The 26,734-nt window shown below is 41.2% G+C and overlaps 1 protein-coding gene across 8 annotated transcripts in view; it reads right to left on the bottom strand.

Annotated features, from left to right (window-relative positions):
- The window catches only part of ASXL1 (ASXL transcriptional regulator 1), a 78,827-nt gene extending 52,559 nt beyond the window's left edge, over positions 1-26,268 (bottom strand). For 2 of the 8 annotated variants that reach the window (XM_038571960.1, XM_038571965.1), the window contains exons 1-4: positions 24,878-25,228; positions 19,804-19,886; positions 18,824-18,880; positions 17,371-17,479 (exon numbers count right to left, since the gene is read on the bottom strand). In XM_038571960.1, coding sequence (XP_038427888.1) covers positions 17,371-17,479; positions 18,824-18,880; positions 19,804-19,886; positions 24,878-25,036 — 408 coding nt within the window. In that variant the 5' untranslated portion in view covers positions 25,037-25,228. Of the gene's footprint in view, positions 1-17,370; positions 17,480-18,823; positions 18,881-19,803; positions 19,887-24,877; positions 25,229-25,395; positions 25,531-26,139 lie in introns of those variants that run through there. The other 6 variants (XM_038571962.1, XM_038571967.1, XM_038571961.1 and 3 more) reach the window with 5 other exon arrangements.
- Between the last annotated feature and the right edge of the window lie 466 nt (positions 26,269-26,734).

Below are 26,734 nucleotides of genomic sequence, written 5' to 3'. Positions count from 1 at the left end.
TTCATAATAGAAATCCCAAAATATTTAGAACTAGAGAAATATAAAAGCATACACGTCAAAACTCATGGCGTTATGTCCACCAATAGGGTATATAGAGTAAATATACTCTCTCTCAATCTCTCTGGGTTAAAGAATCAGTTTGGGTTTTTTCTCCTAACCTATCAAAGATCAACATGTGATCTACTGGCACATGACCAGTACACATGACTCACTATGCAAGCTTGAAAACTACCCAAGCTGACCTACACTGTGTTCTAGAATAGAATGAGTCTATCAATCCTGCTCATATGTTGCAGCAATGTCAAACTGTGATCTAAATACTCCCAAATTCTGTACTTACTACAGACAGGAATGAAAGTTTACAAAATGACACTGCTCTATGAATAACACTTTGATTAGCACTGACAATGGTAAATCCACAAAATACAGAACTATACCACTGTAAAGAGGAATGAAGACTCTATATACAGCTATGAGGTAATCTGGACATACCACTAAGTGAAAAAAGTAAAGTGGGAAAAATGTGTGCGTTGCTGATGGGCAGGCCACGCAGGATGTGTCCAGCATGTGGACTACTCTGAATTAGTTACCTGAGAAACAGCTGGTACAGAAGAATACTCTGACCCTCCTCTGTCCCTCTGAAAGCAAGAAATAAATTCTCCATGTAACAGGTACCCTTCTGGCACCTAGAGAGTAGAAGGCATCCTTACCGCCAGAGAGAGGAAATTCAGGGCCCAAAAGGCTGTATAAACAAACTGTGTTACATCTTCATTAATTTGCTACCCTAAGCCCAGACTTGTCTTGTCAATTCTTCGCAAGTGCATTGCTTCTTTGTCTAAAAATTATCAAAAGCTGCCACCCTTACGTCACTTTTTGGGTCTTGTATCTTCGGATGCCCTCGTACATATAAAATTAAATTAAATTTGCCTTTCTCCTGTTAATCTCTTTTTTTTAAATCTCTTTTTATTATAGAGAGTATCTCAGCCAAGAACCTGGAAGGGTAGAGGGAAATTTATTTTTTCGCCCAAAGTGCCATTTTAAGAAAGGAATAAGATACAAATACGTATGTGTCATTTGTTTAGATTTCTTGAAAGAAACTAAAAACAAGAAAACACCCATGGGGAAAGAAGGAACACGTGCAAGGGATAGGAGCTAGACTTCACTGAATAAACATTGTGCAGTATATCTAACCACACATATTTTACATCATTATAGAGCAATATCAAAAATTTTTTAAGATTTATTTAGAGGAAGAAAGAGAATACACATGTATGAGAGTTGGAGGGAGGGGCAGAGGGAACCAGACAGAAAGAATCTCAAGCAGACTACCCACTGAGTGCAAAGCCCAACCACATCACTGAGCTCAATCCCACAGCCCTGAGATCATGACCTGAGCTGAAATCAAAAGCTGGATGCCTACCCGACTGAGTTGCCCAGATGTCCCAAAATTAAAATTTATAAAAGCAATCCTTCTCACCCTACAAAATAAATAAAAAACAGATAAAAATAATGAACCAAACTGCGTATCAAGTTGATGGAATAACCACAAAGGAATTATTTTGAGTGATTTTAAATTGCAGTCTCATGAGATATACCCAAAGGCCAACAACGATAAAACCACTTTAGAGTAATCATACTGCTGATGTTGGTGCTGCTGGTACTGTTGTTCTGAGACTGCCAGAAGGAGTAAATGAGGGAGTATGTGGTTTTTTTTAATATTTTATTTATTTATTCATGAAACACACACACACACACACACACACAGAGGCAGAGACAGAAGCAGGCTCCATGCAGGGAGCCCAACGTGGGACTCGATCCCGGGTCTCCAGGATCATGACCTGGGTTGAAGGCGGTGCTAAACCACTGAGCCATCCGGGCTGTCCCACTGAGTCACCCAGGCTGCCCAGAGTATGTGGTTTTATTGGGAACCAGAACTTCCACAGGAGAGAAAGGAGAAACACATATTAAGACTGAAAAAATTCAAGCAAAAAACACGTATCTTGAACTTGAATTGAGATTATCAGAACTCATGAAATCTTTTGCCTTAAAAACACACACACATATTTGTACATGTGTAAGTAAGCAAACTTTTGCTCTAGGCGACACTAGATTAACCAAACTTACCCTCTCACTATAAACAACTAAGAAACTGGACAGAACACATGAAACAAGTGTTTTCAGTGTTAGAAAACAGGCACTCAAGACTGATGCTTGGGCAGCCCCGGTGGCGCAGTGGTTTGGCGCCGCCTGCAGCCTGGGGTGTGATCCTGGAGACCCGGGATCGAGTCCCACATCGGGCTCCCTGCATGGAGCCTGCTTCTCCCTCTGCCTGTGTCTCTGCCTCTCTCTCTCTATGAATAAATAAAATCTAAAAAAAAAAAAAAAAAAAGACTGATGCTTAAGAGAAGAAAAACAAACTGTGTCCTACAACTGACCTGGCTTTCTGCCTGCAAGTACAATGCAGACAACAGGGAAGAATGGGGGAATCCCACGCAGAGCAGAGCAGTCTTCCAGAACTGAGACAGAGATCAAAGTTCTGGGAGGCTAAGGTGGCTAAAAGCTGCACAGCAGAATTAGACAGGAGGAACCTAAGTAGGAAGACTTCAGAAATCTGCATATGTATAGGCTGAAACTCCCCAGGCAGGCCAATGAATAACTCATTCCCAGAGCTGAAAGCCTAGGGACAGAGAGTTAACAGCCAGCCAGACGGGAGGGACATTGTTAAACATCTGAGGCATTTATAGTAGAGACCCCAGTGGGGAAATACCTTAGTCATAGAGTTAAACTACCCTTAAAAGCTAAACCTGCCTCGACAAAGCTTAAAAATAAGCCCCCAAGAGAGTAACCTAACCTCCCCTCAAAATAAAGCCCCACACTCTCGAAAGATAAATTGTGGCATCCAAAATGTAAATTTCATTGTTCAGCATCCAAACAAAACCTCTTATATATGCCAGTAAGCAGTAAAATGTGACTAATAAGCAGGAGAACAGTCAGTCAACAGCAACAGACGGAGAAACAACAGAGGAGATGGGATTAAGAGACAAAGACTTAAAACAGCTACTATTAAAAGCATGTAATATGACTGAGGATTAAAGGAGACAACATGAGGAGAAAATAGATGTGAAAAAAGAAACAAATGGAATTCCTAAAGATAAAAAATAGTGTATCTAATGAAAATTTCACTGCCTGAGATTAACAGCAAGTTAGTGCAGTAGAAAAGGCCAGTAGCAACAGAAGGTATCTAAAATGAAGCACAAAGGAAAAAGACTGGAAAAATTAACAGAGCCTGAGTGATCTGTGGGACAATATAAGGTTGTCAAACAGGACAACAGGAAAAAAAAAAAAAAAAAAACCTGAAGAATTCATGGTTACAAATATTTCCTATTTGACCCATAAATCTGAGTTCACCATGTCACATGACAATCAAATTGCCAAAACTTAGGATACAGAGAAGAATTTTCAGAGAAGAATCTTAAAGCCTTCGAAAGAAAAAAGAGGAATAAATATAAGAACTGCCACAACTTTGTCAGAAACTATGCAAACCAAAAGATAAAGGATGGGTATCTTTAAAATGCTGAAAGGAAAAAAACAAAACAAAAACCTTTAAACCTAGAAATTGGTATCCAGCTAAAATATCCTCTAAGGCAAAATCAAAACTGTCAAACAAAGAAAAGCTACGAAAACTTGTCTCTGCACTACAAGTGCTAAAGGAGGTTCTTCTAGAGGATGAAAATGGCAAATGGAAACAGTAAAAGGATGGAAAAATATAATATACAAAAACTAATTTTGAAATAGGTGGATCACCTATATCAATACTAAAGTAGATTTCAGGAAAAAAAAAAACTGCCAAGGGGAAAAAAGAAACCTTACTTAAGAATAAAAAAAAGTTAAATGTAGGAGCAGCATTTGGGTGGCTCAATCAGTTAAGCATCTGCCTTTGGCTCAGGTCATGATCCCAGAGTTCTGAGATCAAGCCCCACATCGGGCTCCCCACTTAGCAGGAAGTCTGCTTCTCCCTCTGCCCTTCCCCTGTTCATACTCATGCACTCTCTCTCTCTCAAATAAATAAAACCTTAAAAAAAAAAACAACTAAAAACTAAAATAAGATGGTATAGCCACTTTGGAAAATGGTTTGGCTGTTTCTTAGAAAAGTTAAACAGAAATTACAATTCTACTCCAAGGTATCTACCCAAGAAAAATGAAAATGTCCACTGAAAGACTTGTATGCAAACATTCATAGCATTACTCTTAATAGTCACAAGGAGTAAACAATCCAAACATCCATCAACTGAAAACTGGATAAGCAAAATGTGGTAGATCCACACAATGGGACTTTTTCAGCAATAGAAAAGAACAACCCATTGATATACATTACAAGATGGCTAAATCTCAAATACTTCATACAAAGTAAAGGAAACCAGACTCAAAAGGCTACATAATGTATGACTCCATTTATATGACATTATGGAAAAGGCAGAACTGCAAGGATAGAAAAACAAATCAATGGTTCCCAGGAGCTGAGGTGGAGAGGACCTGCCTATAAAACGACATAAGGAAAGTTTCTGGGGTGATGGTACTGCTCTAAATGCTAATTATGGCATAATTTTGTCAAAATCCAGAAGACTAAAACCTAAAAAGGGTGATTTTACTGTATGTGAAAGTAAAGCTGAATTTTTTGGGGAAAGAGAAGCATAACACCAACATTTACTGGAGCAACTGCATTCAAGCCACTATAGCATATCTTTAAATACCCCAATAAAATGTCAAAACAAATGTGAACTAAAAAAATCAAATGGGGGCACCCAGGTGACTCAGTTAAACGTCTGCCTTCTGCTCAGGCTACAATTCCAGGGTCCTGGGATAGAGCCCCGCATTGGGCTCCCTGCTCTACCTCTGCCTCTGTTCCTTGGCCCTTGCTTGTGTATGCTCTCATAAATAAATAATCCTAAATTAAAAAAAATCAAATGAACTTTTAAAAAGCCTCACAGAACTGTACATTAGTACGTCAAAACAGGTAAATTCTACTGTATGTAAATTATGCCACAATTTAAGAACAGGGAAAAAAAAGCACAAAATGCTATCTTACATCCACAATACTCAGGCTGTGAAGCAACAGGAATTCTCATACACTGTGGAAGGAGTATACATTCATAGGATCACTTTGAAAAACAGCTGTATTTCCTGTAATGATGATCAGGTGCAAAACCTACTGGTTGGTCTCATTCTCAGCAACATATGTACCCTAGAGAAGCTACTCAACACATGTATCAGGAGACACGTACAGAAATACTCAATGCAGCCTTGTTTGAGATAACTAGAAACAACCCAAATATGCACCAAAAGGAAAATGGACAAATAAATCAAGGCATATTTATACCATAAGACAGTACATAGCAGAAAGCATGATCTATGTCAATTAAATGCACCAGCACATTTCAAGCTCAGAAATGGTAAGCAAAAGCAGCAACTCAGGGAAAAATACAGGATTCCATTCACATAAAGATTATTTTTAAAAATGCATGTTCAGCAATACATACCTGTGGGCAAACCTAGAAACAAAAGTAAGGAAATGAGGATTATGGAAATCAGAATACTGATTATCTTCAGCAGGGAGAGAAAGGGATATGCTCAGAGACTTCAAAGAGTGTAAAGAGTGTTCTGTTCCTGAGCTGGCTGGTGAATATGGGAGCATGCAGTTTATTTTTCAGCTACTCTTTAACACAAACTTTGTATATACTCTCTTTTGTGTAAATTATATACTTCACAATAAAAAAAAAAGCAAAAACAACACATTCTGAAAATAAAATACATCATGCCCAGTAGATTTTATATGCCATATGTATTCTACTAGCAGAACAAATCTGTCTTAAAACTAATGCAGAGAATCAAGAGCAGGAAACCACCACAGCTTGTTTTAATATCAAAACAGAATAAGGTTTGAAATAAAAATATTACAGATACATCAATTATGAATAAAGATGTAAAAATTCTAAATAAAGGATTCATACTAAACCCAGCAATGTATGTGTAAAAAGAGTATCATGTTGAAGTGACATTTATCCTAGGAATACAAGGATGTTTGAGCACTGGAAAAAAATTTATTGATGACATAATTCACTATATTATCAAATTAAAAGAAATAAACTATGATACATTTACTCACACAAAGTTATTGAATGAGAAACTGTAACCAAAATTAAAAACCCCTTCCCTAGGCAGTTTATGTTCTAGTCAAAGGAGACAGACAATAGCAATAAGTATACAGCAAATGATACAGAGAATATCAGAAGGTTATAAATACCAAAAAGAAAAAGGGAAGGCAGAGAAGGGGGGAGTGCTAAGGAATGTGGAGGGGTTCAGGTGCAATCTAAGACTTGAAGGTGGTACGGGAGCAAACCACACAGGTACTTGGGGGAAAGCATGGCAGACAGCTAAAATAGCAAGGACAAAAGCCCTCAGAGTACATGGCAGCACGTTCAAGGACCACTGAGGAGGTTGCTGTGTTTATCCAGCAAAGTGAACCTGGGGAAGAGTAAGAAAAAAGGCAAGGAGACTAAGGGCGGAAGCAAGTCTCGTCAGGGCCCTGCAAGCAACTAAGGATTTTGGCCTTGACCCTAAGTGAAGGAAGGGGAAGGAGCGGATGAACATTAGATGGTTTTGAGCAGAGAAATGACATGATCTGACATTAAAAATATCTTCCTGGGATGCCTCAGTGGCTCAGCCGCTGAACAACTGCCTTTGGCTCAGGGCGTGTTCCTAGAATCCTGGGATCAAGTCCCACATTGGGCTCCCTGCATGGAGCCTGCTTCTCCCTCTGCCTGTGTCTCTGCCTCTCTCTGTTTCTCTCATGAATAAATAAATAAAATCTTAAAAACAAAAAAAGATCTTCCTGAATAAATAAAATCTTTAAAAATAAATAAATAAATGAATAAGAATAAGATCAAGATCTTCCTGAGCAACTGGGTGGCTCAGTCGGTTAAGCGTCGAAACCTTGATCTGGGCTCAGGTCTTGATCTTATAGTCCTGAGTTCAAGCCCCATGATGGGCTCCACACTAGGCATGGAGCCTACTTTAAAAACAACAACAACAACAACAACAAAAAAACACCCTTCCCGGCTCCAGTGCTGAGGAGAGTGGCAAGAGTGGAAGCAAGGAGACCAGTTAGGAAGTTACTATGATAATCTAGGAGAAAGGAGAAAGATGATGGTGGTTGAAACCAGGAAGGTGGCCCGGGGTAGGGGGTAAAATGGAGGTATTCTAAAAGTTAAGCGAACAGGATTTATTGATGATTACACATGCCATGAGAACAAAAGAAAGCAGTCAAAGACAACTCCAAGGTTTCTAACCTAAGCAACTTAAAATACGGAACTTCCCCTAATTGATAAAGGCAAGCCAAGGGTGAAAGAGGTTTGAGAGGGAAAATCAAGAGACTGATTTTGTATATGTGCTGCCAAACCGAGCACAAGAGATTGGTTTTGTATATGTTAATTTTGATATGCCATTACTATCCAAATAAAGATACTGAATAGACAATTGAATAGATACAGATTTTGATGTTCAGGGAAAAATATCTTGGATGGAGATAAAATTTGGAAGTTGTCAGTGACAAACAGAGAAGCAAAGGAGACAAGTTATCAAAACAAAGGAAGATGAAAACTAAGTGTTGGAGAGGGAGGTACTGAAAAGAACCAAGTGGATTTATCCCCTAAATTTCAGAAAGGCTAAGAATTTAAACCAGGTACCATGGCAGACAAGGATGAGGTATGGAATTGAGAATATGGGGACTGTTAAAAGTCTGCATTAGGAGGATACAGACATCCTTACTCCAGCACCATGCATTTAAGCAACAACCACTCCCACTGCTGCAGGAGACAAGTGAAGCCACAAAAACACCATGCACTGAATTGCCCACTAGTATTTAAGAGCCTGACTCTTAAATAAACAACAGTCCCTCAACCAAGATCATTAGACATTTGAGTAAGGCACACAGGGTGAAAAATGACCCACACTTAAGTATATACTCACGGAAAAGGTTCTAAAAGCTTTCAGAGACAGCAGTAGAAAAAAGGGGCGGGAGGCACATACAGAAGATCAGGAATCAAAATGGCACTACATTTCAAAAGCAACACTGGACTTTTTTTCTTTTGAGAAAAACCTTACATTTTGGAGACTTAAATACTTTACTTTATGGAAAGGAGATGCCAGTAAACATTCCATACTATACATTTCAACTTTGATACTAAAAATTATTATCCTGAACTAATTCAACTATTTGTCAAAGAGAACAGCCACCAGCTAAGAAGTAACAATCTCCTTCTATGGGTTTTCCACTATATTTTATCCAACAAACTTTTTTTTAAAGAATTTATTTATTTATTTATTTATGAGAAACACAATGAGAGAGGCAGAGACATAGGCAGAGGGAGAAGCAGGCTCCTTGCAGGGAGCCCGATGTGGGACTCGATCCCCAGAACCCAGGATCATGCCCTGAGCCAAAGGCAGACACTTAACCACTGAGTCACCCAGGCATCCCTATCCAAGATTTATTGAGTACCTCCTATGATAGTTGCTAAGGATACAGCCAAGGACAAAATAATAGTGATTCTCTACCCCAACCTCTAGTCAGGAAAGACACATCAAACAATCACCTAAGTAATTATATAATCATAAACTCATAAGTGATCAGAAGTAAAGTTCGGAGCACACAGAAAAATTCAATTTAGCGATAAAGTTCCCATGGTACGGACATTTAAATTGAGACCTATAACCAGGGAAAAGCAGAAGAGAATTCCAAAGGGAAGACCCTAAAACTCAAAAGAGCTTCAGGAATTCAAAGAACAGAAAGAAGGGCAGTGTGGCTGGGCAAGGTTCAGTTTTTGGTAAATGCTATAAAAAACCTTTGACAGACACTAAACAGAGATGTGTCATGGTCATATTATATTAAAGTAAAAAAAATCCCTCTGGCTGTTGTTTGGATTTCCAAGGAGCAAAGTGGATGCTGAGGGGACAAAAGTGAAAGCAAGGGGCCCAGGCAAGAGCTGTTTCGGTATCCAGCATATGAGGGTAACTTAGACTAAGGTGGTTGCAACGGGAATGGAGACCCAAAAAAGGTGTAAGTTAGAAGTCAAAGGAGAACTGTCCAGAGTTACCTGACCCAAGAAAAACTGGCATGCAGAGTCAAAGACTAAAACAGAAGGGATTAGCTGACACATAAAGGGACACATGTAAAAGCCCATCTAATACAAGTGAATCAAAAAAGCATCTCCCAGAACAGAACAGACATCTTTTTTGCTCCCATCCCTTTCCTGCCTCGTGATGCACACAGAATTTTTTTTTTTAATTTTATTTATTTATTCATGAGAAACACAGAGAGAAAGAGAGGCAGAGACACAGGCAGAGGGAGAAGCAGGCTCCATGCAAGGAGCCCAACATGGGACTCGATCCCAGGTCTCCAAGATCATGCCCTGGGCTGAAGGCGGCGCTAAATCACTGAGCCACCTGGGCTGCCCCATGCACACAGAATTTTAAAACGCCCTCCCCCACATTTAAGAACCAACTCATTTAATGTCAAAACTTCAAATCTCCTCAAGCCTGTCTTCCACATGTTGAATACAAATCTCTCAACCAAAAATGTGACTTGGTCCCATTTACTTAAACTCTCTCAGGTTGCTTCCCCGTTATTATAGGAGTAGGAGATATATTTATGTTTCAAAAAGTCCAATGTGACAGGTATGATGCCTGTCTGGAATAGTGTTAGCACTCAAACATCAGTTTCCAGCTATCCTTCCAGATTTAGCTAAGCTAGAAGCAGCAGCAACTTTCTGAGACTAAACAAGTTCTTCAAATAACTCTCTCAAAAAAGTCTGATCTGAAGGACTGAAAAGAGATCATACTCACAGTTTTCATACTGGCTGACCCAAAGAAAAGTGTGTTTTTTCAAATAGTCCCAAAGAAGCCTGGAACATGTACAATCTCCTCATTTTCCTAGAACCCTGGTACCTTAACATCACACTTTAAAAATGTACTTTTTGTTTTAAAAATACACATCACTTTGGCAACCCTGAGATTATCATCCTGCCCACCCCCCTGAACGACCACAAAATCATTCTGGCAGTGCTTTCAAAACCTCTGATACCTGACCTTTACCACACTTCATTATTAGAGGGCTTTGAACTTCAGGAAGTAGAAGGACAAAAGGCAGCTCATCTCTTAGACATAAAACCAGAGTCTAACCAAAGCTCTAAGAACAATCAAGTTCTCTCTTCTCCCGGAGCTGGCTGGAAATCCTGTCAAACAACAGAATACCCCCTTTTCCACAGGCAGATCCAGACATCCCTTGAGAATTATTCAAACAAATAAGGAGCCTTTTACCAAGTGAGGGGTCAAAGCCTCCAACAAAACCAAAGTGCTACTACTATTAACAAGAGCAAATGGTACTGTTCTACTAACTGGGCCTTCTGTGCAGACCTCCTATAGTTCAGAGTCGAGCACTGCTTGCAATAAAATGGTCTGCCTCCAGCAAATACCAAATGCATCACAAAAGAACAAGAAAGAAAAATATCCCTTGCTGACTTACTTTTCACACAAAATAGTCTAGATGCTAGAATGGGAGCACAATAAGGATAGTTACTGAATTTTTACTCTAGAAGGTTTTCAACAGAGTTCCAGGGTCTAGGAAAGATCCTGGAGTGCTTGGGGCAGGGGGTGGGGACAGTAGAACCTACAAGAGATGGAGAAAGTGGGCCCTTCTGCTTGTTTCAACCAGAGCAGTTTCACAGTCATATTTGTATTTTGGAGCTCCATTTCATGACAAAAAAGGATTTTACACCTCAAGTGTTTAAATGACCAATCTTATTTCAACTCCTGGGTGTTAGACACAAATAAGTATAAATGGAGATATTCACTAAGACATGAGGTACTATGCTGGAACCCAGGCCTTGACTCCTAACCCGTCCAATGCTCTTCCTACTACCATAAATCACTTATTCCAGCATAGAAACTAACACCTACGATCAGAAATGCCAATATAATTAAGGCAAGGTGCAGAAATTCAACCAGCCATAACTAAAGAGTCACATCTAAGGACATGAAAAGCTACTTTGCTTAACTATAAAGATTTTCACTAAAGAGAATAAAATTGACATTTTGAGGAATATCAAAGAACTCACAAGATGCTTCAAAAGATGAAATGACCAAAGGTCATAAAATCTGTAGAAAAACTTTATTCTAAATTAGCATAGCAAAAAGAAATTAAATTCAAAAGATGGGGGGGCCCTGGGTTCTAGTCCCAACTTGGCCACATGCACCTGTCACTCAGATGTATAATCACAGATGAATCATTTAATCTGTTAAAAGCTCAGTTATCTATCTGCAAAATGAAAATGAACTGATGATTTGAGAGCCCTTCCCACACTAAAATTCTAATATTCCAAGCACTTAAAAGATCATGTATTTGATAAGGCTAACAGACTATGGAAGACATTGTCTTAAAATGTCACTACCATTTTAAATGAAAGCAGAAATTCTTTTTTCTAACAAGATGATCAAAGTTCAAAACACTAAAAAGAGTAATAATATCGTATCTAAAACATACCTAAAATGTTTGAACTGGGCAGCCCGTGTGGCTCAGAGGTTTAGCGCCGCCTTCAGTCCAGGGCCTGATCCTGGAGACCCAGGATCAAGTCCGTCAGGCTCCCTGCATGGAGCGTGCTTATCCCTCTGCCTGTGTCTCTGCTTCTCTCTCTGTGTCTCTCATGAATAAATAAATAACATCTTTAAAAAAATAAAAAAGATGTTTAAACTGTTTAAGGCTCAGTTTCTGCCTTTAGCAATTAAAAGGAACCAGATTATGGCTGCACACAAGGAAAGATTTATTTCTAGTGTCAGCAGATTCTTTCACAGATTTATGTAGAACTGTTCTAATGAGGGCAAGGGGGAGAAAAGGGTTCTTAGAAGTTGACTTGCTGAGCAGAAGAAAAAATAACCCCAAATATGCATATTCTATAATAAAACTGATATAAAAGAAAGGTGAATTACAAGGAGAACTGATTAGCTAAGATTTTGATGATACCATCATCTACTTTTCATTCAGCCAATTCTAAGTACCTATTACATGGCAGACATAGTAGACGTAGTGAAAACAAAGTCCCTGCACTCAAACACTAGTGTGGAGAGACTAACCACCACCAAGTAATTTCTGATACTGATAGGCTAACAACCACCAAGTAATAAAACCCTCCTAATGTTGTAGAATTAGATGGGTAAAATATCTTCCCTGGGGGCACCTGTGTGGCTCAGTGGTTGAGCGTCTGCCTTCAACTCAGGCTTTGATCCTGGAGTCCTGGGATCCAGTCCTACATCAGGCTCCCCATGGGGAGCCTGCTTCTCCCTCTGCCTATGTCTCCGCCCCTCTCTGTCTCTCATGAATAAATAAATAAAATCTATTTTAAAAAAACAACAAAAAACCCACAAACCTTCTCTGAAAAGATACTTTTGGATTAAGAACCAAATGACAAGAAGTTACCATAGAGTTTTCTAGGCAGAGAGGCTAGCAAGCACAAGGGCTCTATGGTAGACACAAGTCAGGGATGCTTGAGAAACAAAGTGAAGACCAGGGTGGCTTTAGTATAATGACTAAGGGCAGAGTGCTAGGAGAGCAGATCAGAGGTAGGCAAGGGCCGGACATGATAATGGTATGATAGGATTTGCATTTTTAAAAGACCACCCTACTTGCTGAACACGTATCAAAAATCAAAATCTTGGGGTGCCTGGGTGGCTCAGTTGGTTAAGCATCTGCCTTCTGCTCAGACCATGATCTCAGAGGCCTGGGATCCAGCCCTACATTGGGCTCTCTGCTCAGCAGGGAGACTGCTTGTCCCTCTCCCTCTGCATTCTCTCTCAAGTAAATCAATAAAATATTTTTTAAAAATCAAAATATTCTTTGATACTGCCTTTCAAATGATAGACGCCATGATTTTACTGTATCTATTTCCTCTGTTCTTCTCAGTATTTAACAGTAACATAAATACCTTTGAAATTGCTTTAAGTGTTGCAGGTATTTTAATTACAGTTAAATAACATCATAGAACTGTAATAATTATCTCCCTCTCTTCCTCCATTTGCTTTTTTCCTTACAGTTATCTGCAAACTGTAGATTTTACTGGATGGATACCTCAAGTATAGTCCTCTATTTCTTTTACCAAAAAAAAAAAAAAAATGATTTTCAGGGATCCCTGGGTGGCGCAGCAGTTTAGCGCCTGCCTTTGGCCCAGGGCGCGATCCTGGAGACCCGGGATCGAATCCCATGTCAGGCTCCCAGTGCATGGAGTCTGCTTCTCCCTCTGCCTGTGTCTCTGCCTCTATCATAAATAAATAAAAATTTTTAAAAAATGATTTTCATACTTTTATAAAAACATTCTATATAATAAAAAGATCCAATGGGACTTGTTAAATGGGTAAAAGACCCTGAAGGCTGAGCCCTATATCATACATGAGGTATAATAAAGTGCAAATAGCCATAAATAACGTAAGTGACATCAATGGGAGAACCATTCCACAATAAAAATGAACAATGTTCACATGAATGCAGTTGTGCCTGATAGTGTTGCAAAGACCAATGCAGGCTAAACTCACCAGTGACACAACCACCAAGTCACAAAAGCATAGTAGTCCAGCATCAAAGTCCTAAAAATGTAGAACACTACAAAGAAGCTCAGAGTGACTTTGTAAGAATGGGAAATCCCAAGTGTAAAAAAATGGTACGGGGGGATCCCTGGGTGGCTCAGGGGTTTGGCGCCTGCCTTTGGTCCAGGGCGCGATCCTGGAGTCCTGGGATCGAGTCCCACGTCGGGCTCCCAGCATGGAGCCTGCTTCTCCCTCTGCCTCTCTCTCTGTGTCTACAATCAATCAATCAATCAATCAATAATTTTTTTTAAATGGTACAAATCCTACCTCTAACCAGACAATGATGGACACTGACAGCTGACTTCAGGAAAGGCTTAAGGAAAGCAATTCAAATCAAGAATTTGAAGCATGGATAGATTTCATCTATCCCATCCATCCTTGAGGACTAGCTCTGGCGACTTTTGCAAGTATCTATACATCAAGTGTCAAATGTACCATCACATTACCCAGAACAACTTTTTATCAGAGAAGGAATCCTGTGGCATGCCCCCAAAGACTCCAGCTTATCAGTAAACCTTTGGTAATCATAGATAAGGCCACACAAACATATCCAGAACTGAAAAAAATTCCTGTTTTCAACTAGCAAAATCACATGGATAAATAGAATTCTGACCTTGATGGCCCACTAGAAGAGATTTCCAATCAGGGAGCAGAAAAACTATAAGCCATTCTGCACATGCTTTTTCTTAACCCATGAGAGATAACTTAGGCAAAGAAAATGCCACAGGATTTCAGAGATGTCACTAGCATCTTCCAAAGAAAAAAAATAAGAAATGTAATTAAATACCTTGTACCTTCCTGGCCCTTCTTACAAGCAACACCCAGACCAAATTACCACTATGCCATACATCCCATGGCAAGGGATGTATACTTTCAACTTTCATGGCTCTGTGCTACCACCTGAAAGAGTGGACATGATCTAGCAGTGCAAACAGAAAGAAGTCTGGAAACAACCAAGATTTCTACACTTTATTAATCCTTTAAAAATGTATTTAATTTCACAAAACAAACGACCTGAACTGTTCAAAAATATCAATGCCATAAAAGAGAAAACAAGGCAAGGGAACTGTTCTACATTAACAAAGATTAAAGAGACATGACAACCAAATGAAATGCACGATTCTTTTTTATTTAAATTCAGTTTAGTTAACATATAGTGTATCATTAGTTCAGGGATAGAATTTAGTGATTCATCAGTTGCATATAACACCCAGTGCTCATTACATCACATGCCCTCTTTAAAAAAAAAAAAAAAAAGTTTTATTTATTTGAGAGAGCAAGAGTGAGCGAGCAAGACAGAGAGAGCGCGCACGAACGAGGAGAGGGGCAGGAGAAGCAGACTTCCTGATGAGCAGGGAGCCCAACATGGGGTTCCATCCCAGGACTTCACCTGAGCCAAAGGCAGATGCTTAACTGAACTACTCAGGCGCCCCTTAAGAGCCCTCCTTAATGTCCATCACCCAATTACCCCACCCCCCAACCCATTTCCCCTCCAGCAACCCTCAGTTTGTTTCCTAAAGTTAAAAGTCCATTTTAACTTGTCTCCCTTTTTTTATCTTTATTTTTGAAATGCAAGATTCTTGACTGGATGCTGGACTGGAAAAAAAAGCTATAAAGAATATTTGTGTAACTAGAGACAATCTGAATATAAGCTATATAGTATACACTACTGTATCAATGTTAATTTTCTTGAATGTGATAATGAAATTATATTTATGTAGGATATGTACTTTTTTTTATTAAGATTTTATTTATTTATTCATGAGAGATACAGAGAGAGGCAGAGACAAAGGCAGAGGGAGAAGTAGGCTCCCCCATGGGGGAGCTGATGCAGGACTCGATCCCATGATCCCGGGATCATGCCCTGAGGCAAAGGCAGATGCTCAACCGCTGAGCCACCCAGGCGCCCCAATGTACCTGTTCTCAAAATATATATTCTAAAGTATTTAGGGGTGAAGTACCAGTTCTGGTTAACACTTTCAAATGGTTCTGAGGGAAAAAAAGGTATGCATATGTAGAGAGAGAGAGAGAGAGAGCAAATTGAGGCCATTATAAAGACAAATGAAACTCAGTTCCTACCCTCAAGGTGTTCACAGAAAAAGGTATTTCTCCTCCCACTTAAAACAGAAATATGCCACATATACCATCAACATACATATTTTAATATACATAATACATACAATTTTATACAACTATGTACCCATTATGTTATATATAGCAATGTATAATGTGTAATAAAAAAAGGCATTAACAAGCAATTGACAATAAAAGAACCTAAAGAAATATCAAAAAGGCTACCATTTATTAAGGACTGACTCTGTGTTAGGGATGCATACACCACCATAAAGAAAGGTTAAATTTGTCCCAGGTTATAAAGCTAGGTTTTGAACTCAAGGCTCTGTTTCTCCCCAAGGCACAGTTCCTAACATTACATTATGCAGCCTCCTAACAAAAGAAGTCCAAAATATTAGAAATAAAAATACAGAAAACAGCACAGACATCTGAATATAAGATACATTTCAAGTATACATAAACATCAAGTTTTAGGACTACATGTTATATCATTGGTATCTGCTCAAGTATTTAATATTGAATTAAAGAAAATAAGCTTATCAAGAAAATAAAACCAGAAAGGAAAAGTTTGTGTATAGACTACCAAAATTTATAACCACATTATGGGTCAGTAAAAGGGTCAGCATCAAATTTTCAGTTTCCTCATCAACAGGTCATCTTATGTCTAAATCAGGTCAGCAAACTACAGCTCAAGCCAAATGTGGCCCTATCACTGTCTTTGTAAATAAAGTTTTATTGGAACACAACCTTACCCATTCATTTATTAATTATCTATGCCTGCCTTCTTGCTACAACGGCAGAGGTGAACAATTAGCTCCACAAAACCTAAAATATTTATCTGGCCCTTTATAGAAAGTTTGCCAATCCCTGGTTTAAACGATAGCCATTGGGGCAGCCCTGGTGGCTCAGTGGTTTAGCGCCACCTTCAGCCCAGGGTGGGATCCTGGAGACCCGGGATCCAGTCCCATGTCAGGCTCCCTACATGGAGCGGAGCCTGCTTCTCCCTCTGCCTGTGTCTCTGCCTCTCTCTCTCTCTCTGTCTCTCAAGCATAAATAAATAAAATCTTTAAAAAAATAAAAAATAAACGATAGCCATTTATATCACACATAGTAGAAAAATAATTAGCCTGTTCACTTCAGCTCTATTTAAGCTTTACTAGAACTTTAACTGATTTAAGTTCTCTTCCTTTGTAATTAGTGTCACTTAGAAAAAGTTAATGAGCTTTTGAATTTCCACAAGGATGTTCACATGTCAGTTATATTCCTTAGAGTAGATCTTATTTTAGTTGCCAGGTAATTTATCTTTCACGATACTATTACAAACAAAATTCTAATTAAAACACATTTGCAGTTACCCCCACACATATTTATTCCTCTACTACATATGATCTGCAAAAATATAAACAAAGAAAAGATGAATATAGACAAAAAAGCTGATATGACTAAAGAATTCCTAACACCCTATTCAACCTAGAACATCTCATAGTGCCATTTAGGACCAACAGCATCAGCATCACCTGCCTGCTTATTAGAAATATAAATTCATAGGCCTCATCCCAGACCTACCAGGTGACTCCTACACTAAAATTTAAGAACAGCATTGATATTACTTACCTTGAGTGTGAACAAGCTGATTCGGCCTGGCAGTTTATAAAATAGCCCCTCTCCTCCTCTTGAATTAGAATGTAGCATGGCATTGAGACATGCAAGAGGGGATGTCCCACTATAAAAACATACAAGGATGGAAAAGGGTTATATAAATCTATATGCCCGCTTATTCAAAGATCCAACTCAAAAAAAAAAAAAAAAAAAAAAAGATCCAACTCATTCTTAAATCAAGAAAAGAGCAAGAAATATAACAGAAAAGAGCCCATGACAACAATACTACTTTGAAAGTAGTGCAGAGCAACAAATGAAATCCTCATCAATCACACTCAGGTAGGACATGGTATGTGATTCCCTTGTTCTGAACCTGGCACTTCCTTAGTGCCTTTTGACCATATCAACCAAGTTCTCAAGAGATTTAAAAACGTACACAGTAACTGTTCAAGTTCAGGGAGTTTTAAAAAAAACCCAGTACCAACATTTTTATTACATTAAAAAAATTAAATTTTAATAATAATTAAAAACAAAACTCTTTCCTAGCCTCTGAATTGTGACCTGCATATGTATCAAGCTGAGAACTGCTACATAACATTACAACACAAAAACCAGAGAAGCAATGGTGCTGTCCCAAAAAAACAAGCATGCCTTTTCATCTCCAGTTAAACATTTTCTAATAAGCACACAAAAGTATTTCATTTGCTTTTTCCCTGTTGGGAAGGGGAGAGGATGGGTTTTATTCTACATCTACCCAGGAGCAATCACTTAAACTTAAAAAGAGGTCAGTCAAATGGCTCTGGTACCCAAGAATGAAAAAAAAAGATGGATCATTAAGATATTTCACACTCCCTGCTACAATAGTTGGTTGCAAAACAATGATAACTCAGTGAGTTAGAGGCTATTTACTTAATCTTAATATAGAACAGCTGTCAAAAACACAGACAAATGTCCATTATTAACTGAGTTTGGCACTAGCATATTAGTGCTAGGATTCACCTATGCACTTTCCTCTTCCCTCTCTCCAGTATGCTAAAAATACATACATATCTTAAGTAAAGCCTCTTAAGATCTTTCAGAACCAGAGGCCTTAATTTATGCAATGTTAAAAATAAATTCTGAGTCTAAAAAAGCTATTAAAAAAAAAAAACCCTATTACTTATTCTGCTTTGGAACACAGTGGATGCTAAAAAAATTTTCACCGAGAACCAATCTCTACAAGAAACCTTGTGCAGAATCTGGAGTATCAAGTGGGTGTGCTAACATCTCTGCTACAAAGGGTAACGGCATACTGGCAGAGTCCTTCAGCAGAACGGTGTGACTCCTACACACTATACCTCTGTCTACAAATTACAGAGCTGCTCACTCATCACGAACCACCATGACTGCTTCATTAATTCCTATAAGAGCAAGAAGCAGAAACAAGTTAAAGTTCTCAATTTCATCTGTCCCAAAGGGACTAATTTACCTTCTATAGGTACAGTGGTCCAACAGCAGTGCAGACAGCAGCATGAGGAGAAACAGCCCATAAAAACAAAAATAAAGCACAATTATAACACTACACAGTGCATAAGTACTATTTAAATGAACGTGATCTACACAATTCTGATCTTCCCTCCCCACAAACTGTCAATTTGAGAATGTTTGAACTGATGACTGGAAAGTGAGGATCTTTTGACCCCAAGAGGTCAATTTCAAGCAGCTATAGCTTAACCAGAAAAAACAGATGCTGTTTTTTCTGAGTCCCAAGAAAAGAGACTGTGTTGTGCCCTCCTCCTTCATTTAAATTAAAAAAGGGGGGGGGGTGAGAGTGAAGAGAGAAAAGAATTAAACACAGCCAGTGATTTTCATGCCTCTAATTCCTTTTGTTTCTAACTTGTTGCTTCTCTAGGAAAACTACACCATAGGAGGATAAAACCAAGGTCACACTAAAATTTAGTATATTCCCATGATGAATGGCTAGAATCAGTAGGGAGGAAAAAAAAGGCCAGTAGTGTTATGGTGATAAGAACACCCTTCTTTTGATCTTAAAGAACTTCAGGGAAGCACAGAAAGCTAGAGAAAGAAGGGAAGTTTTAAATAAGATAAAGCCTACCAGTCTGCCCCTTCTCTACTACTAAAATGTGCAAAAAAGAGTTGAGAAGAAAACATGTGGATTCCTGACACAGAAACACACTCCAGGTCAAGACTGAAGGGAGAGCAAGAACAGGGTAAGTCATTGCATCTCTAATGAAAACCAACAGATGTTTACCTACTCCCTCCCTCCACTCAGGGACACACACTTGGGAAATGGTTCTACACCATACCAGAGGAGAGAGTGAGACAGAGAAACAGAGAGGGAGAGAGAGATGGAGAAGGCATGTGTGGACTTAATCACGTCACCAAATATCTGCAGAAAGACACATGGCCTATAAAACTCTCATGTTGAACAACAAGAACAATACAAACCTCATTTCCTTTAGTCCTTCTGCTTCTATGACCTGCAGAATCTGTTTTGGTGTCATTGGAGCATCTGAGTAGTTTTCTAGTACCTGAAGAAATATAAATGTTCTGATTTTAGTGTGTAATTGCCATTTATACCCATCAGCCTATGTCCTGGGCTATAGTTCTGCTGTGAGATATCACTGCTGACAATTTAGTTTTCCCACGGTTAACACTGCTTCAGAAACCAAATTACATATATATCTAAGATGCTGCTAAAAGTGACTGAAATTAATATAAATATTCTAGTTTTTAATTCTAAAAACACACATCTTAGCATACGTGCTATGGTATGTGGGTAGGGCCATAGCAACCCTGGTTACTGCTTAACTTCATGTTGTTCACGTGACTAAACCACAGACTAAAGCTAGAAAATAATGACAAAACAGAAATGCATTCAGATTTTTTTTCTGATTAGTACCCATATTTTTAAGCGATAGTTTCTGCCACTTTGTTGTGAAATCCTGGTGTTAACTGCCACAGTACATTTTGCCATTTGGCAACATGATGCTCTGATTCTGTAGGACTAGTGTAGGCAAAGCAATGATAAAAAGAGAACACCTCATTTATGTTAGCATCATCTCTAACAAAGTCATGGCAGCAATTTCTTAGTGAGCAACTGCAGCCACCTCATGGGAAGGAGCTGAGTTGTTTTAGAAATGCTGTCCTTCTCAGGGAGGAAAAGAAGCTGTCACTATCTTTGCATGGTCTCTACCAGTGGCTGCTGAGGTTACTCCATACAACACCTTACAATCACTTAACAACTGTAACAACTAAGTAAGTACTGCTTGGTCACAAATAAAATGTAAAGTAAGAAGTCTGACAGGATTCCTGCTAACGGTTCTCCCTATGGAAGAACATGAGCCCACAGCACTAAAGGAAACCAAGCTCTGGAGAAGCAGGTGCTGAAATAAAGCCCCTATTTACCATGGTCTCATTGTTAGCTTCTCTCAATTTTTACAGTCCCTTCAGGTAGCTCTATCTCCTCTCATACCTTCAACTACTATCTATATTTTGCTAACACCCAAATATTTACCTCTAACCTAGGTTTCTCTCCAGCTTCTGACTCAAATATTGACTTCTGTACAGACATCCATCTTTGATCAACTGCTCTAATTCATCTAACTGGCAACTCCAATTCATTGTCCTTCTTCCTCCATATTCTCTCCCTTGGTTGACAACCTGTCTAATCACCTAATGTAGAAACCTAAGCAGCACTCTACTCTCTCGCCTGTCCCCCAGTTCCTTCCCTCACCCAACAAACAGCCCCTTCACTAATATCCCTGCAACTTGCCCTGCTTTCCTCAAATCCATTCTTCTCTGCTCCCATCCTTCGCTCCCACTCCACAAATACATGAAATACTTACCTGTGCCAGGGACAATTCTAAAAATTCAGCAATAAACAAGACCAAATCTCTGCTCTCGCAGAACTTACCTGCTATAGCCTGAGGTCAACCCAACAAAATAAATCTGCCCTCATCACTTGCCCCCGCTTTAAAATTCTTCAACAGCAACCTAATCACATACAATCAAGACCAAAGCTTCCGAAGAAGAGTTCGCCAGCTCGCTGGAAAAGCACAGGCTTTAGAACCAGATGGACCTGGATTCAAATGCTAGCCTTCTCAACATGGGTAATTTACCTACCCAACCTGAACCTAGGTTGCCCCACTTGTGATGGAAGAATATTGATGTCTTCCCCTAAGAGTTGTTTTACAGACTGGAGATCATGGAAGTGCCTAACTGTGCCCAGCACAAAGAAGCGCTCAGAGTCCTGGCACACAAAGCCCTCGGAATCTGGTCTTTGCCTGTCTCTCTACCTGACTGCCAAACTGATACTCGACAACTTCATGTTCCAAAAGCTATGTGTAGTTCTACCCAATTCCTACACTCACTCCCACCCTGTGCACAAGCACGCACACACACACCACTGCTATTTCTTTGTCACCAGCTCCCTTTAACATCTTCAGTGATGGGCCTAACTTCTACTCATTCTTCAAGATTCAGTTTGGAAAGCACCTTCCTCCTTCCTCCAGGAAGCCTTCCCTGATCTCTGCCAGGCAGTTAAATGCCTTTTCAGTGTCCTCCTAGTCCACAACACACATAATTTACCTTCCAAAGTGATATACTTGTGAGTAAAAGGAGGAAGTAGTCATGATGATACCTGGATAATAAGTCTGAACCAGGATGTCTGTTTATCGTATGTACATCTATGATAGCACTTATGCGTGTAGCAAAATTCTATTCATGAGTCTAGACCTCCTCCATTCCCAGAAGACCATAAGTTCCTCAAGGGCAAATCTTATTCATCCTTGTAGTCTAAGAACCTGAGAGCCAGGTTAAACAGTACTGACTTAAACAAACCCACAACAAACCCTGTTACAAGTTACTAATGTTCACTGCCACAAGTATCACTTCTTTGATACCAAATGGGAGCTGAGTTAGCGATTTTTGTACCAGGATTTTTTTTTTTTTTTTTTTTAAAGAGGCATTACTCTGAAAAATTAGTTACTAATTATTTAAACAGCAGTCAGGAAGAGCTTGAGAATCTAAGAGGAAACAAAATCTCTAAAAGGAAGTTACATCAAAAATACAAAGTATTCACTTTTATTATAATTGTATATGCCTCCAGCTTTTAGTACAAGAACAATTCAGCAGTGTTCTATTCCTAGTCCCTGTCTTTCTAGCACACTTTCAAAAAAAAGTCTCTCTCTCCTACTTCAAAGAGGAAAAAAAATGTTTGATGTAAGAATGGTCAGTCATGAATCAAAGTGAAAGATAAAGCTTACAATGAAGAGTTTCTCAAAGCCAGAGAGAATCCATTTAAGGACATCCAATTTAAAGGGAAATCCTCTCAGCTACTTCTCCCAAACAAATTATTCCTAACTAGCAGGACGATTTATACCATCCAACCCTCTAAAGTCCACCTCCTATATCTAGAAAAGACAATACTACAAAACATTTGAAAGAAGAGTATCTACTTCTCGACAACATAATTAACAACTGCAAAAGTCAATCTCCTGGGTATACTACACTACTGAAATTCTCCAGAAGTCTCTTCTTTCCTACTAAAGTAGTTTTTAAGAGTTCCCAGTATCCCTCTAGCCACCAATCTAAGCAAGGTCAGGAGCAATATGAAACTGCCCCAAAGCAAGTGCATTTGACTACCAGGGCAAGCACTCCAAATTCACCTGTCCACAAAGAGATTTAATCGATTGCCCCCCTACTAGAGCTTTCTTTAGTCAAGCTGCTCTTCCAATAAGCTCTCTCAAACTCCCCAGCACTCTGGGTTGCAGTGGTTTTTAAATAGGGAGAGGACTCTAAAAAATTGCCCCTCACCCACCAAATGGTCCCATTCAGAGAGACAGAAAATTCTAACCAAATAAATAAATAAACAAAAGATATGCAATTAACACACAATGGTTCCACAAGTTATCTTTCATATGTTCAAGACACTACAAAGTCATTCTTATTCATATTATTTTTTAATGAAGAGCCATAAAACAAAAAAAGAAAGAACTTACTCAGATAATCTGGCATGAAGTTGAACCAATAATAAAACAGAACTAACAACCTGGATCCTAGAGTTCAGATTATAGTAATTTCAAGAACCTTAAAAGGCGTAACAGAACCAGTGGACCCTAAATTCCTCAAGTCTTTCAACTAGGCAGAGCTTCAAGACAAACTTTAAAATTCTGTCAGAACGTAAATAACACAAGATTTAGAGGTACTTTCACCTACCTCTAACAAGTAAAACTCTGGCAAGCAAATTTCCTTTTGATGCCCAGAGTCATAAACACCTGCATAGCAGGAACTCAGAGGAGAATTTCAATGAACACCCAAGACTCAACCTTCAGGAGAAAGAGAGCAAGCACATCCTCCCCTCCTGTCTCAGGCCTAACTAAATTTGTTTCCAGGTGAGGCAACATTGGGAAATCCTAAAATTTCCAAGAGATCTCAAAGCTAGCCAAATCTTCCAATTTTGATTCAATCAAAAATATTTAGGAATTTCAAAATCTTCAAATTTCACACGCCAAACCAAGGCAAATTAACTGAAGCATGAAACTTGAACTACACAAACACTTGCTATTTGTTCATTGGGCAACAACTGCCTGGGGAAGACAGTCAATTAGGAACACCAGTGAAAACTGTCTTGCAAACCAAACAGCTTTAGTCCTTGTAAGTCAATAACTGCTCCAAGAAAGAAAAAGATGTATACCATAGAGCGGTAACGACCCCCAGCACATAGTTATCCCTTTGCACAACACCTCTGCGGTAGGAACCTCACTTCCCAATAAAGTTAAAGACTAGAAGGTGAAACTTCATTCATCATTGAAAGTGAATTATGCCCATTACATATAAATTAGAGGGTGTCAAGAGACATGCATGCTTTCTGCACCATAACCCTGCTCCGTGATAGTTCTTGAGGAGGTGACATCTCTGGAAGAAGTATGAACTGTTACTACGGTGATCCGCCAAGATTTTAGAAGAACACGTATCTTAGCTTCGTGGGTGCAACTCCAAAAGAAAGGTATCTATCTCACAAGTCCTCAGGCTATGGAAACAAAATTCACAACCCTCCTCACCCGGCGGCTTCAACACTCCAATTACTCCCTCCCTTGCTAAGTCTAAGTCCTCAGTGAGCAGTATCTTCAAACAGAGATACTTGGTCTTTGTCCAGCACTTCATGTCTACATGCACCAGGACACCAGGGAAAGGGAGGACGCACACGTACATTCTTTGCAGAGCAGAGTCAGTTCTCTGCAGAGTGCCTATCTCCACTCTGGCCTGTGAAGTAAAACACTCTAGTCAGCGTTTCTCAAAGTGTGGTCCCGGGCCACCTGCATTCCAGGCGGCATGGGAAGCTGGTTAAAACGGAGACACTCAGGCTCTACTCTAGGAATTCAGACTCAGAAGGTCTTAGGTAGGGCCCTAAGACGAGCATGCCTAGGAACCTCCCAGGTGTCCCCCACAAGACACTAAAGTTTAAGAACCACAGCGCAGGGTTGCACCTGGGAGTAAGCACTTGCTTCCCTCCACACACCTGGTTTAGATCGGGAAGGCTCAAAATGCCACTGGCGTCCTTAAAAATTGGAGGGGGTGTTCTCCGACCCTCGGAGCCAAACGCACCACCCCACTGCCCACCAGGAAGCGAGGGAGGAGCTTCCGACCCTTCCCGGAAACCTAACTCCCCCGAGTGCATAAACGAAGCTTCCCCAGACCCCCAGACGCTGCCAAATAGTGGGGGAGGGGAGGCTGGGGCCCCGCCGCCCAGAGGGGGAGGAGCCGGCCTGCCAGCTCGCCCCTCCGCAGGAATTTAGGGGGTGGGGGGAGCTGCAGAAAAAGGCGCCACAAGCGACCGGCGGGGGACCTCTTCCCCACCCAACGGCCGGGAGGGGGCAGACGGGGAGGGGGGAGGGAGGAGGGGGAGGGGGAGGGTGGCCCCGCCCCCTCCTGCAGTGGGCAGGGCTTCGCCCCTCCCCCGCCCCCTCCCCGCGGAGGGGGCTCGGCTCGCCCACCCCCCACGTCCCCCCACGGCGCCCCCGCGGCGGCCCGCCTCACCAGGCGCGCGGCCTCGGCCCACGTGCGCTCCTTCTTCCTCTTCTGTTTGTCCTTCATCCTCCTCCTCCCCGGCGGCGGCAGCGGCGGCTCCACGCGGGACCTCCGGGCGGGGCGGGCGGCGGCGGCGTGGGGCTGGGGCAGCGGCGGCGGCGGGGGGCGCGTGGCGGCGGCAGCGGCGGCGCACGAGGGCTCGGGTGCGGCCGGGGAGAGGGGGCGGGCTCGCGGGGACCGGCTGGCGCGAGACCCGGCGCGAGGGCGGCGGTGGGGGAGGGGTGGCGGCGGCTCCACGCGCCCGCGCTGCGTCAGTCGCCCACGGCGGCAGCGGCGGCGGCGGCGGCGGCGGCGGCGGCGGCAGCGGCGGCAGCCCCGCGATCGCTAAGGAATGCGGCGGCTCCGCATAACCACGGGGTCAGAGGTCACGGCTCCAGCCTCCGCTTTCCCGCTCTGCTGAGGGGCCGAGACAGGACTGGCGGTGGGGCAGGAAGGCGAGACGCGGCTTTCCCTTCGGCGCCCGGGTGTGTGCGTGTCTGCCGTGGGTGTGTGTGTGTGAGTGTGTGTGAAGAGTGAGGAGGGGGAGTGTGGGTTTTTTTTTTTTTTTTGAACAAAAACAAACCGAAAGGGCAACTGGGAATCGTAGTCCCGGCTGCCTCTCTGGCCTCCCCCGCTCCGGAAGAATATGGCTGCATGAAACGGTTGGACCACACTTCCCGGCGTGCCTCGCGGCTCTTTTCCGCCCTCCCCTACCTTCCTCCGCCTCGCGCAGAGCTCGGTAAAGAAGGGGGACGGGCGGTCGTTCGGGGAAGAGACTGGGCGGAGTCTCGCGAGGTGCGGGAACTGGCTGCGAGCCCGAGGCATTCTGGGAGGCGATGCTGGGAAGGGGCGGTGGCTGGACTCCCCAGCCACACTTAACTCTTTCGGCGCTCCTCGCCTCCCTGCAGCTGGGCGGTTAAGGGTGGAGATGGGGTACTGCTAGCTCGACTCCCAGTGCCCGCTTTATGCCCCTCCCTGCCCAAACGGTTCTCACCAGCACTTCACAAAGATGACAAGAGACAGGACTTTCCCTTTTGGTCCTCCCCTGAATGACTCACTGCTGCATAATAATGAGACAATGAGACACTCATACCAGTAAAACGGTTATTCCACGTTTGAGGGACCTAAACAGTTCCCCATTTCCTCCTGTGCTTTCACGCTGCTGATGCCGCTCTATGTTTGCAGAAGCTGCACCGCAGCTTAGGGTGTTCTGACCATTTGGCGAACTTCGTGATAAGGAGGGGTGAAGAACTTGGACTTTGGGGCCATACTGACCAGAATGCACTTGAGGCCTTTTTGGAGACAGTGC

This window comes from Canis lupus, chromosome 24 (genome assembly GCF_011100685.1).
Source record: "Canis lupus familiaris isolate Mischka breed German Shepherd chromosome 24, alternate assembly UU_Cfam_GSD_1.0, whole genome shotgun sequence".
In the NCBI taxonomy this organism is placed as follows: domain Eukaryota; kingdom Metazoa; phylum Chordata; class Mammalia; order Carnivora; family Canidae; genus Canis; species Canis lupus.
The sequence above is the reverse complement of the archived record's forward strand: the minus strand, read 5'-3'. Positions and strand labels throughout refer to the sequence as shown.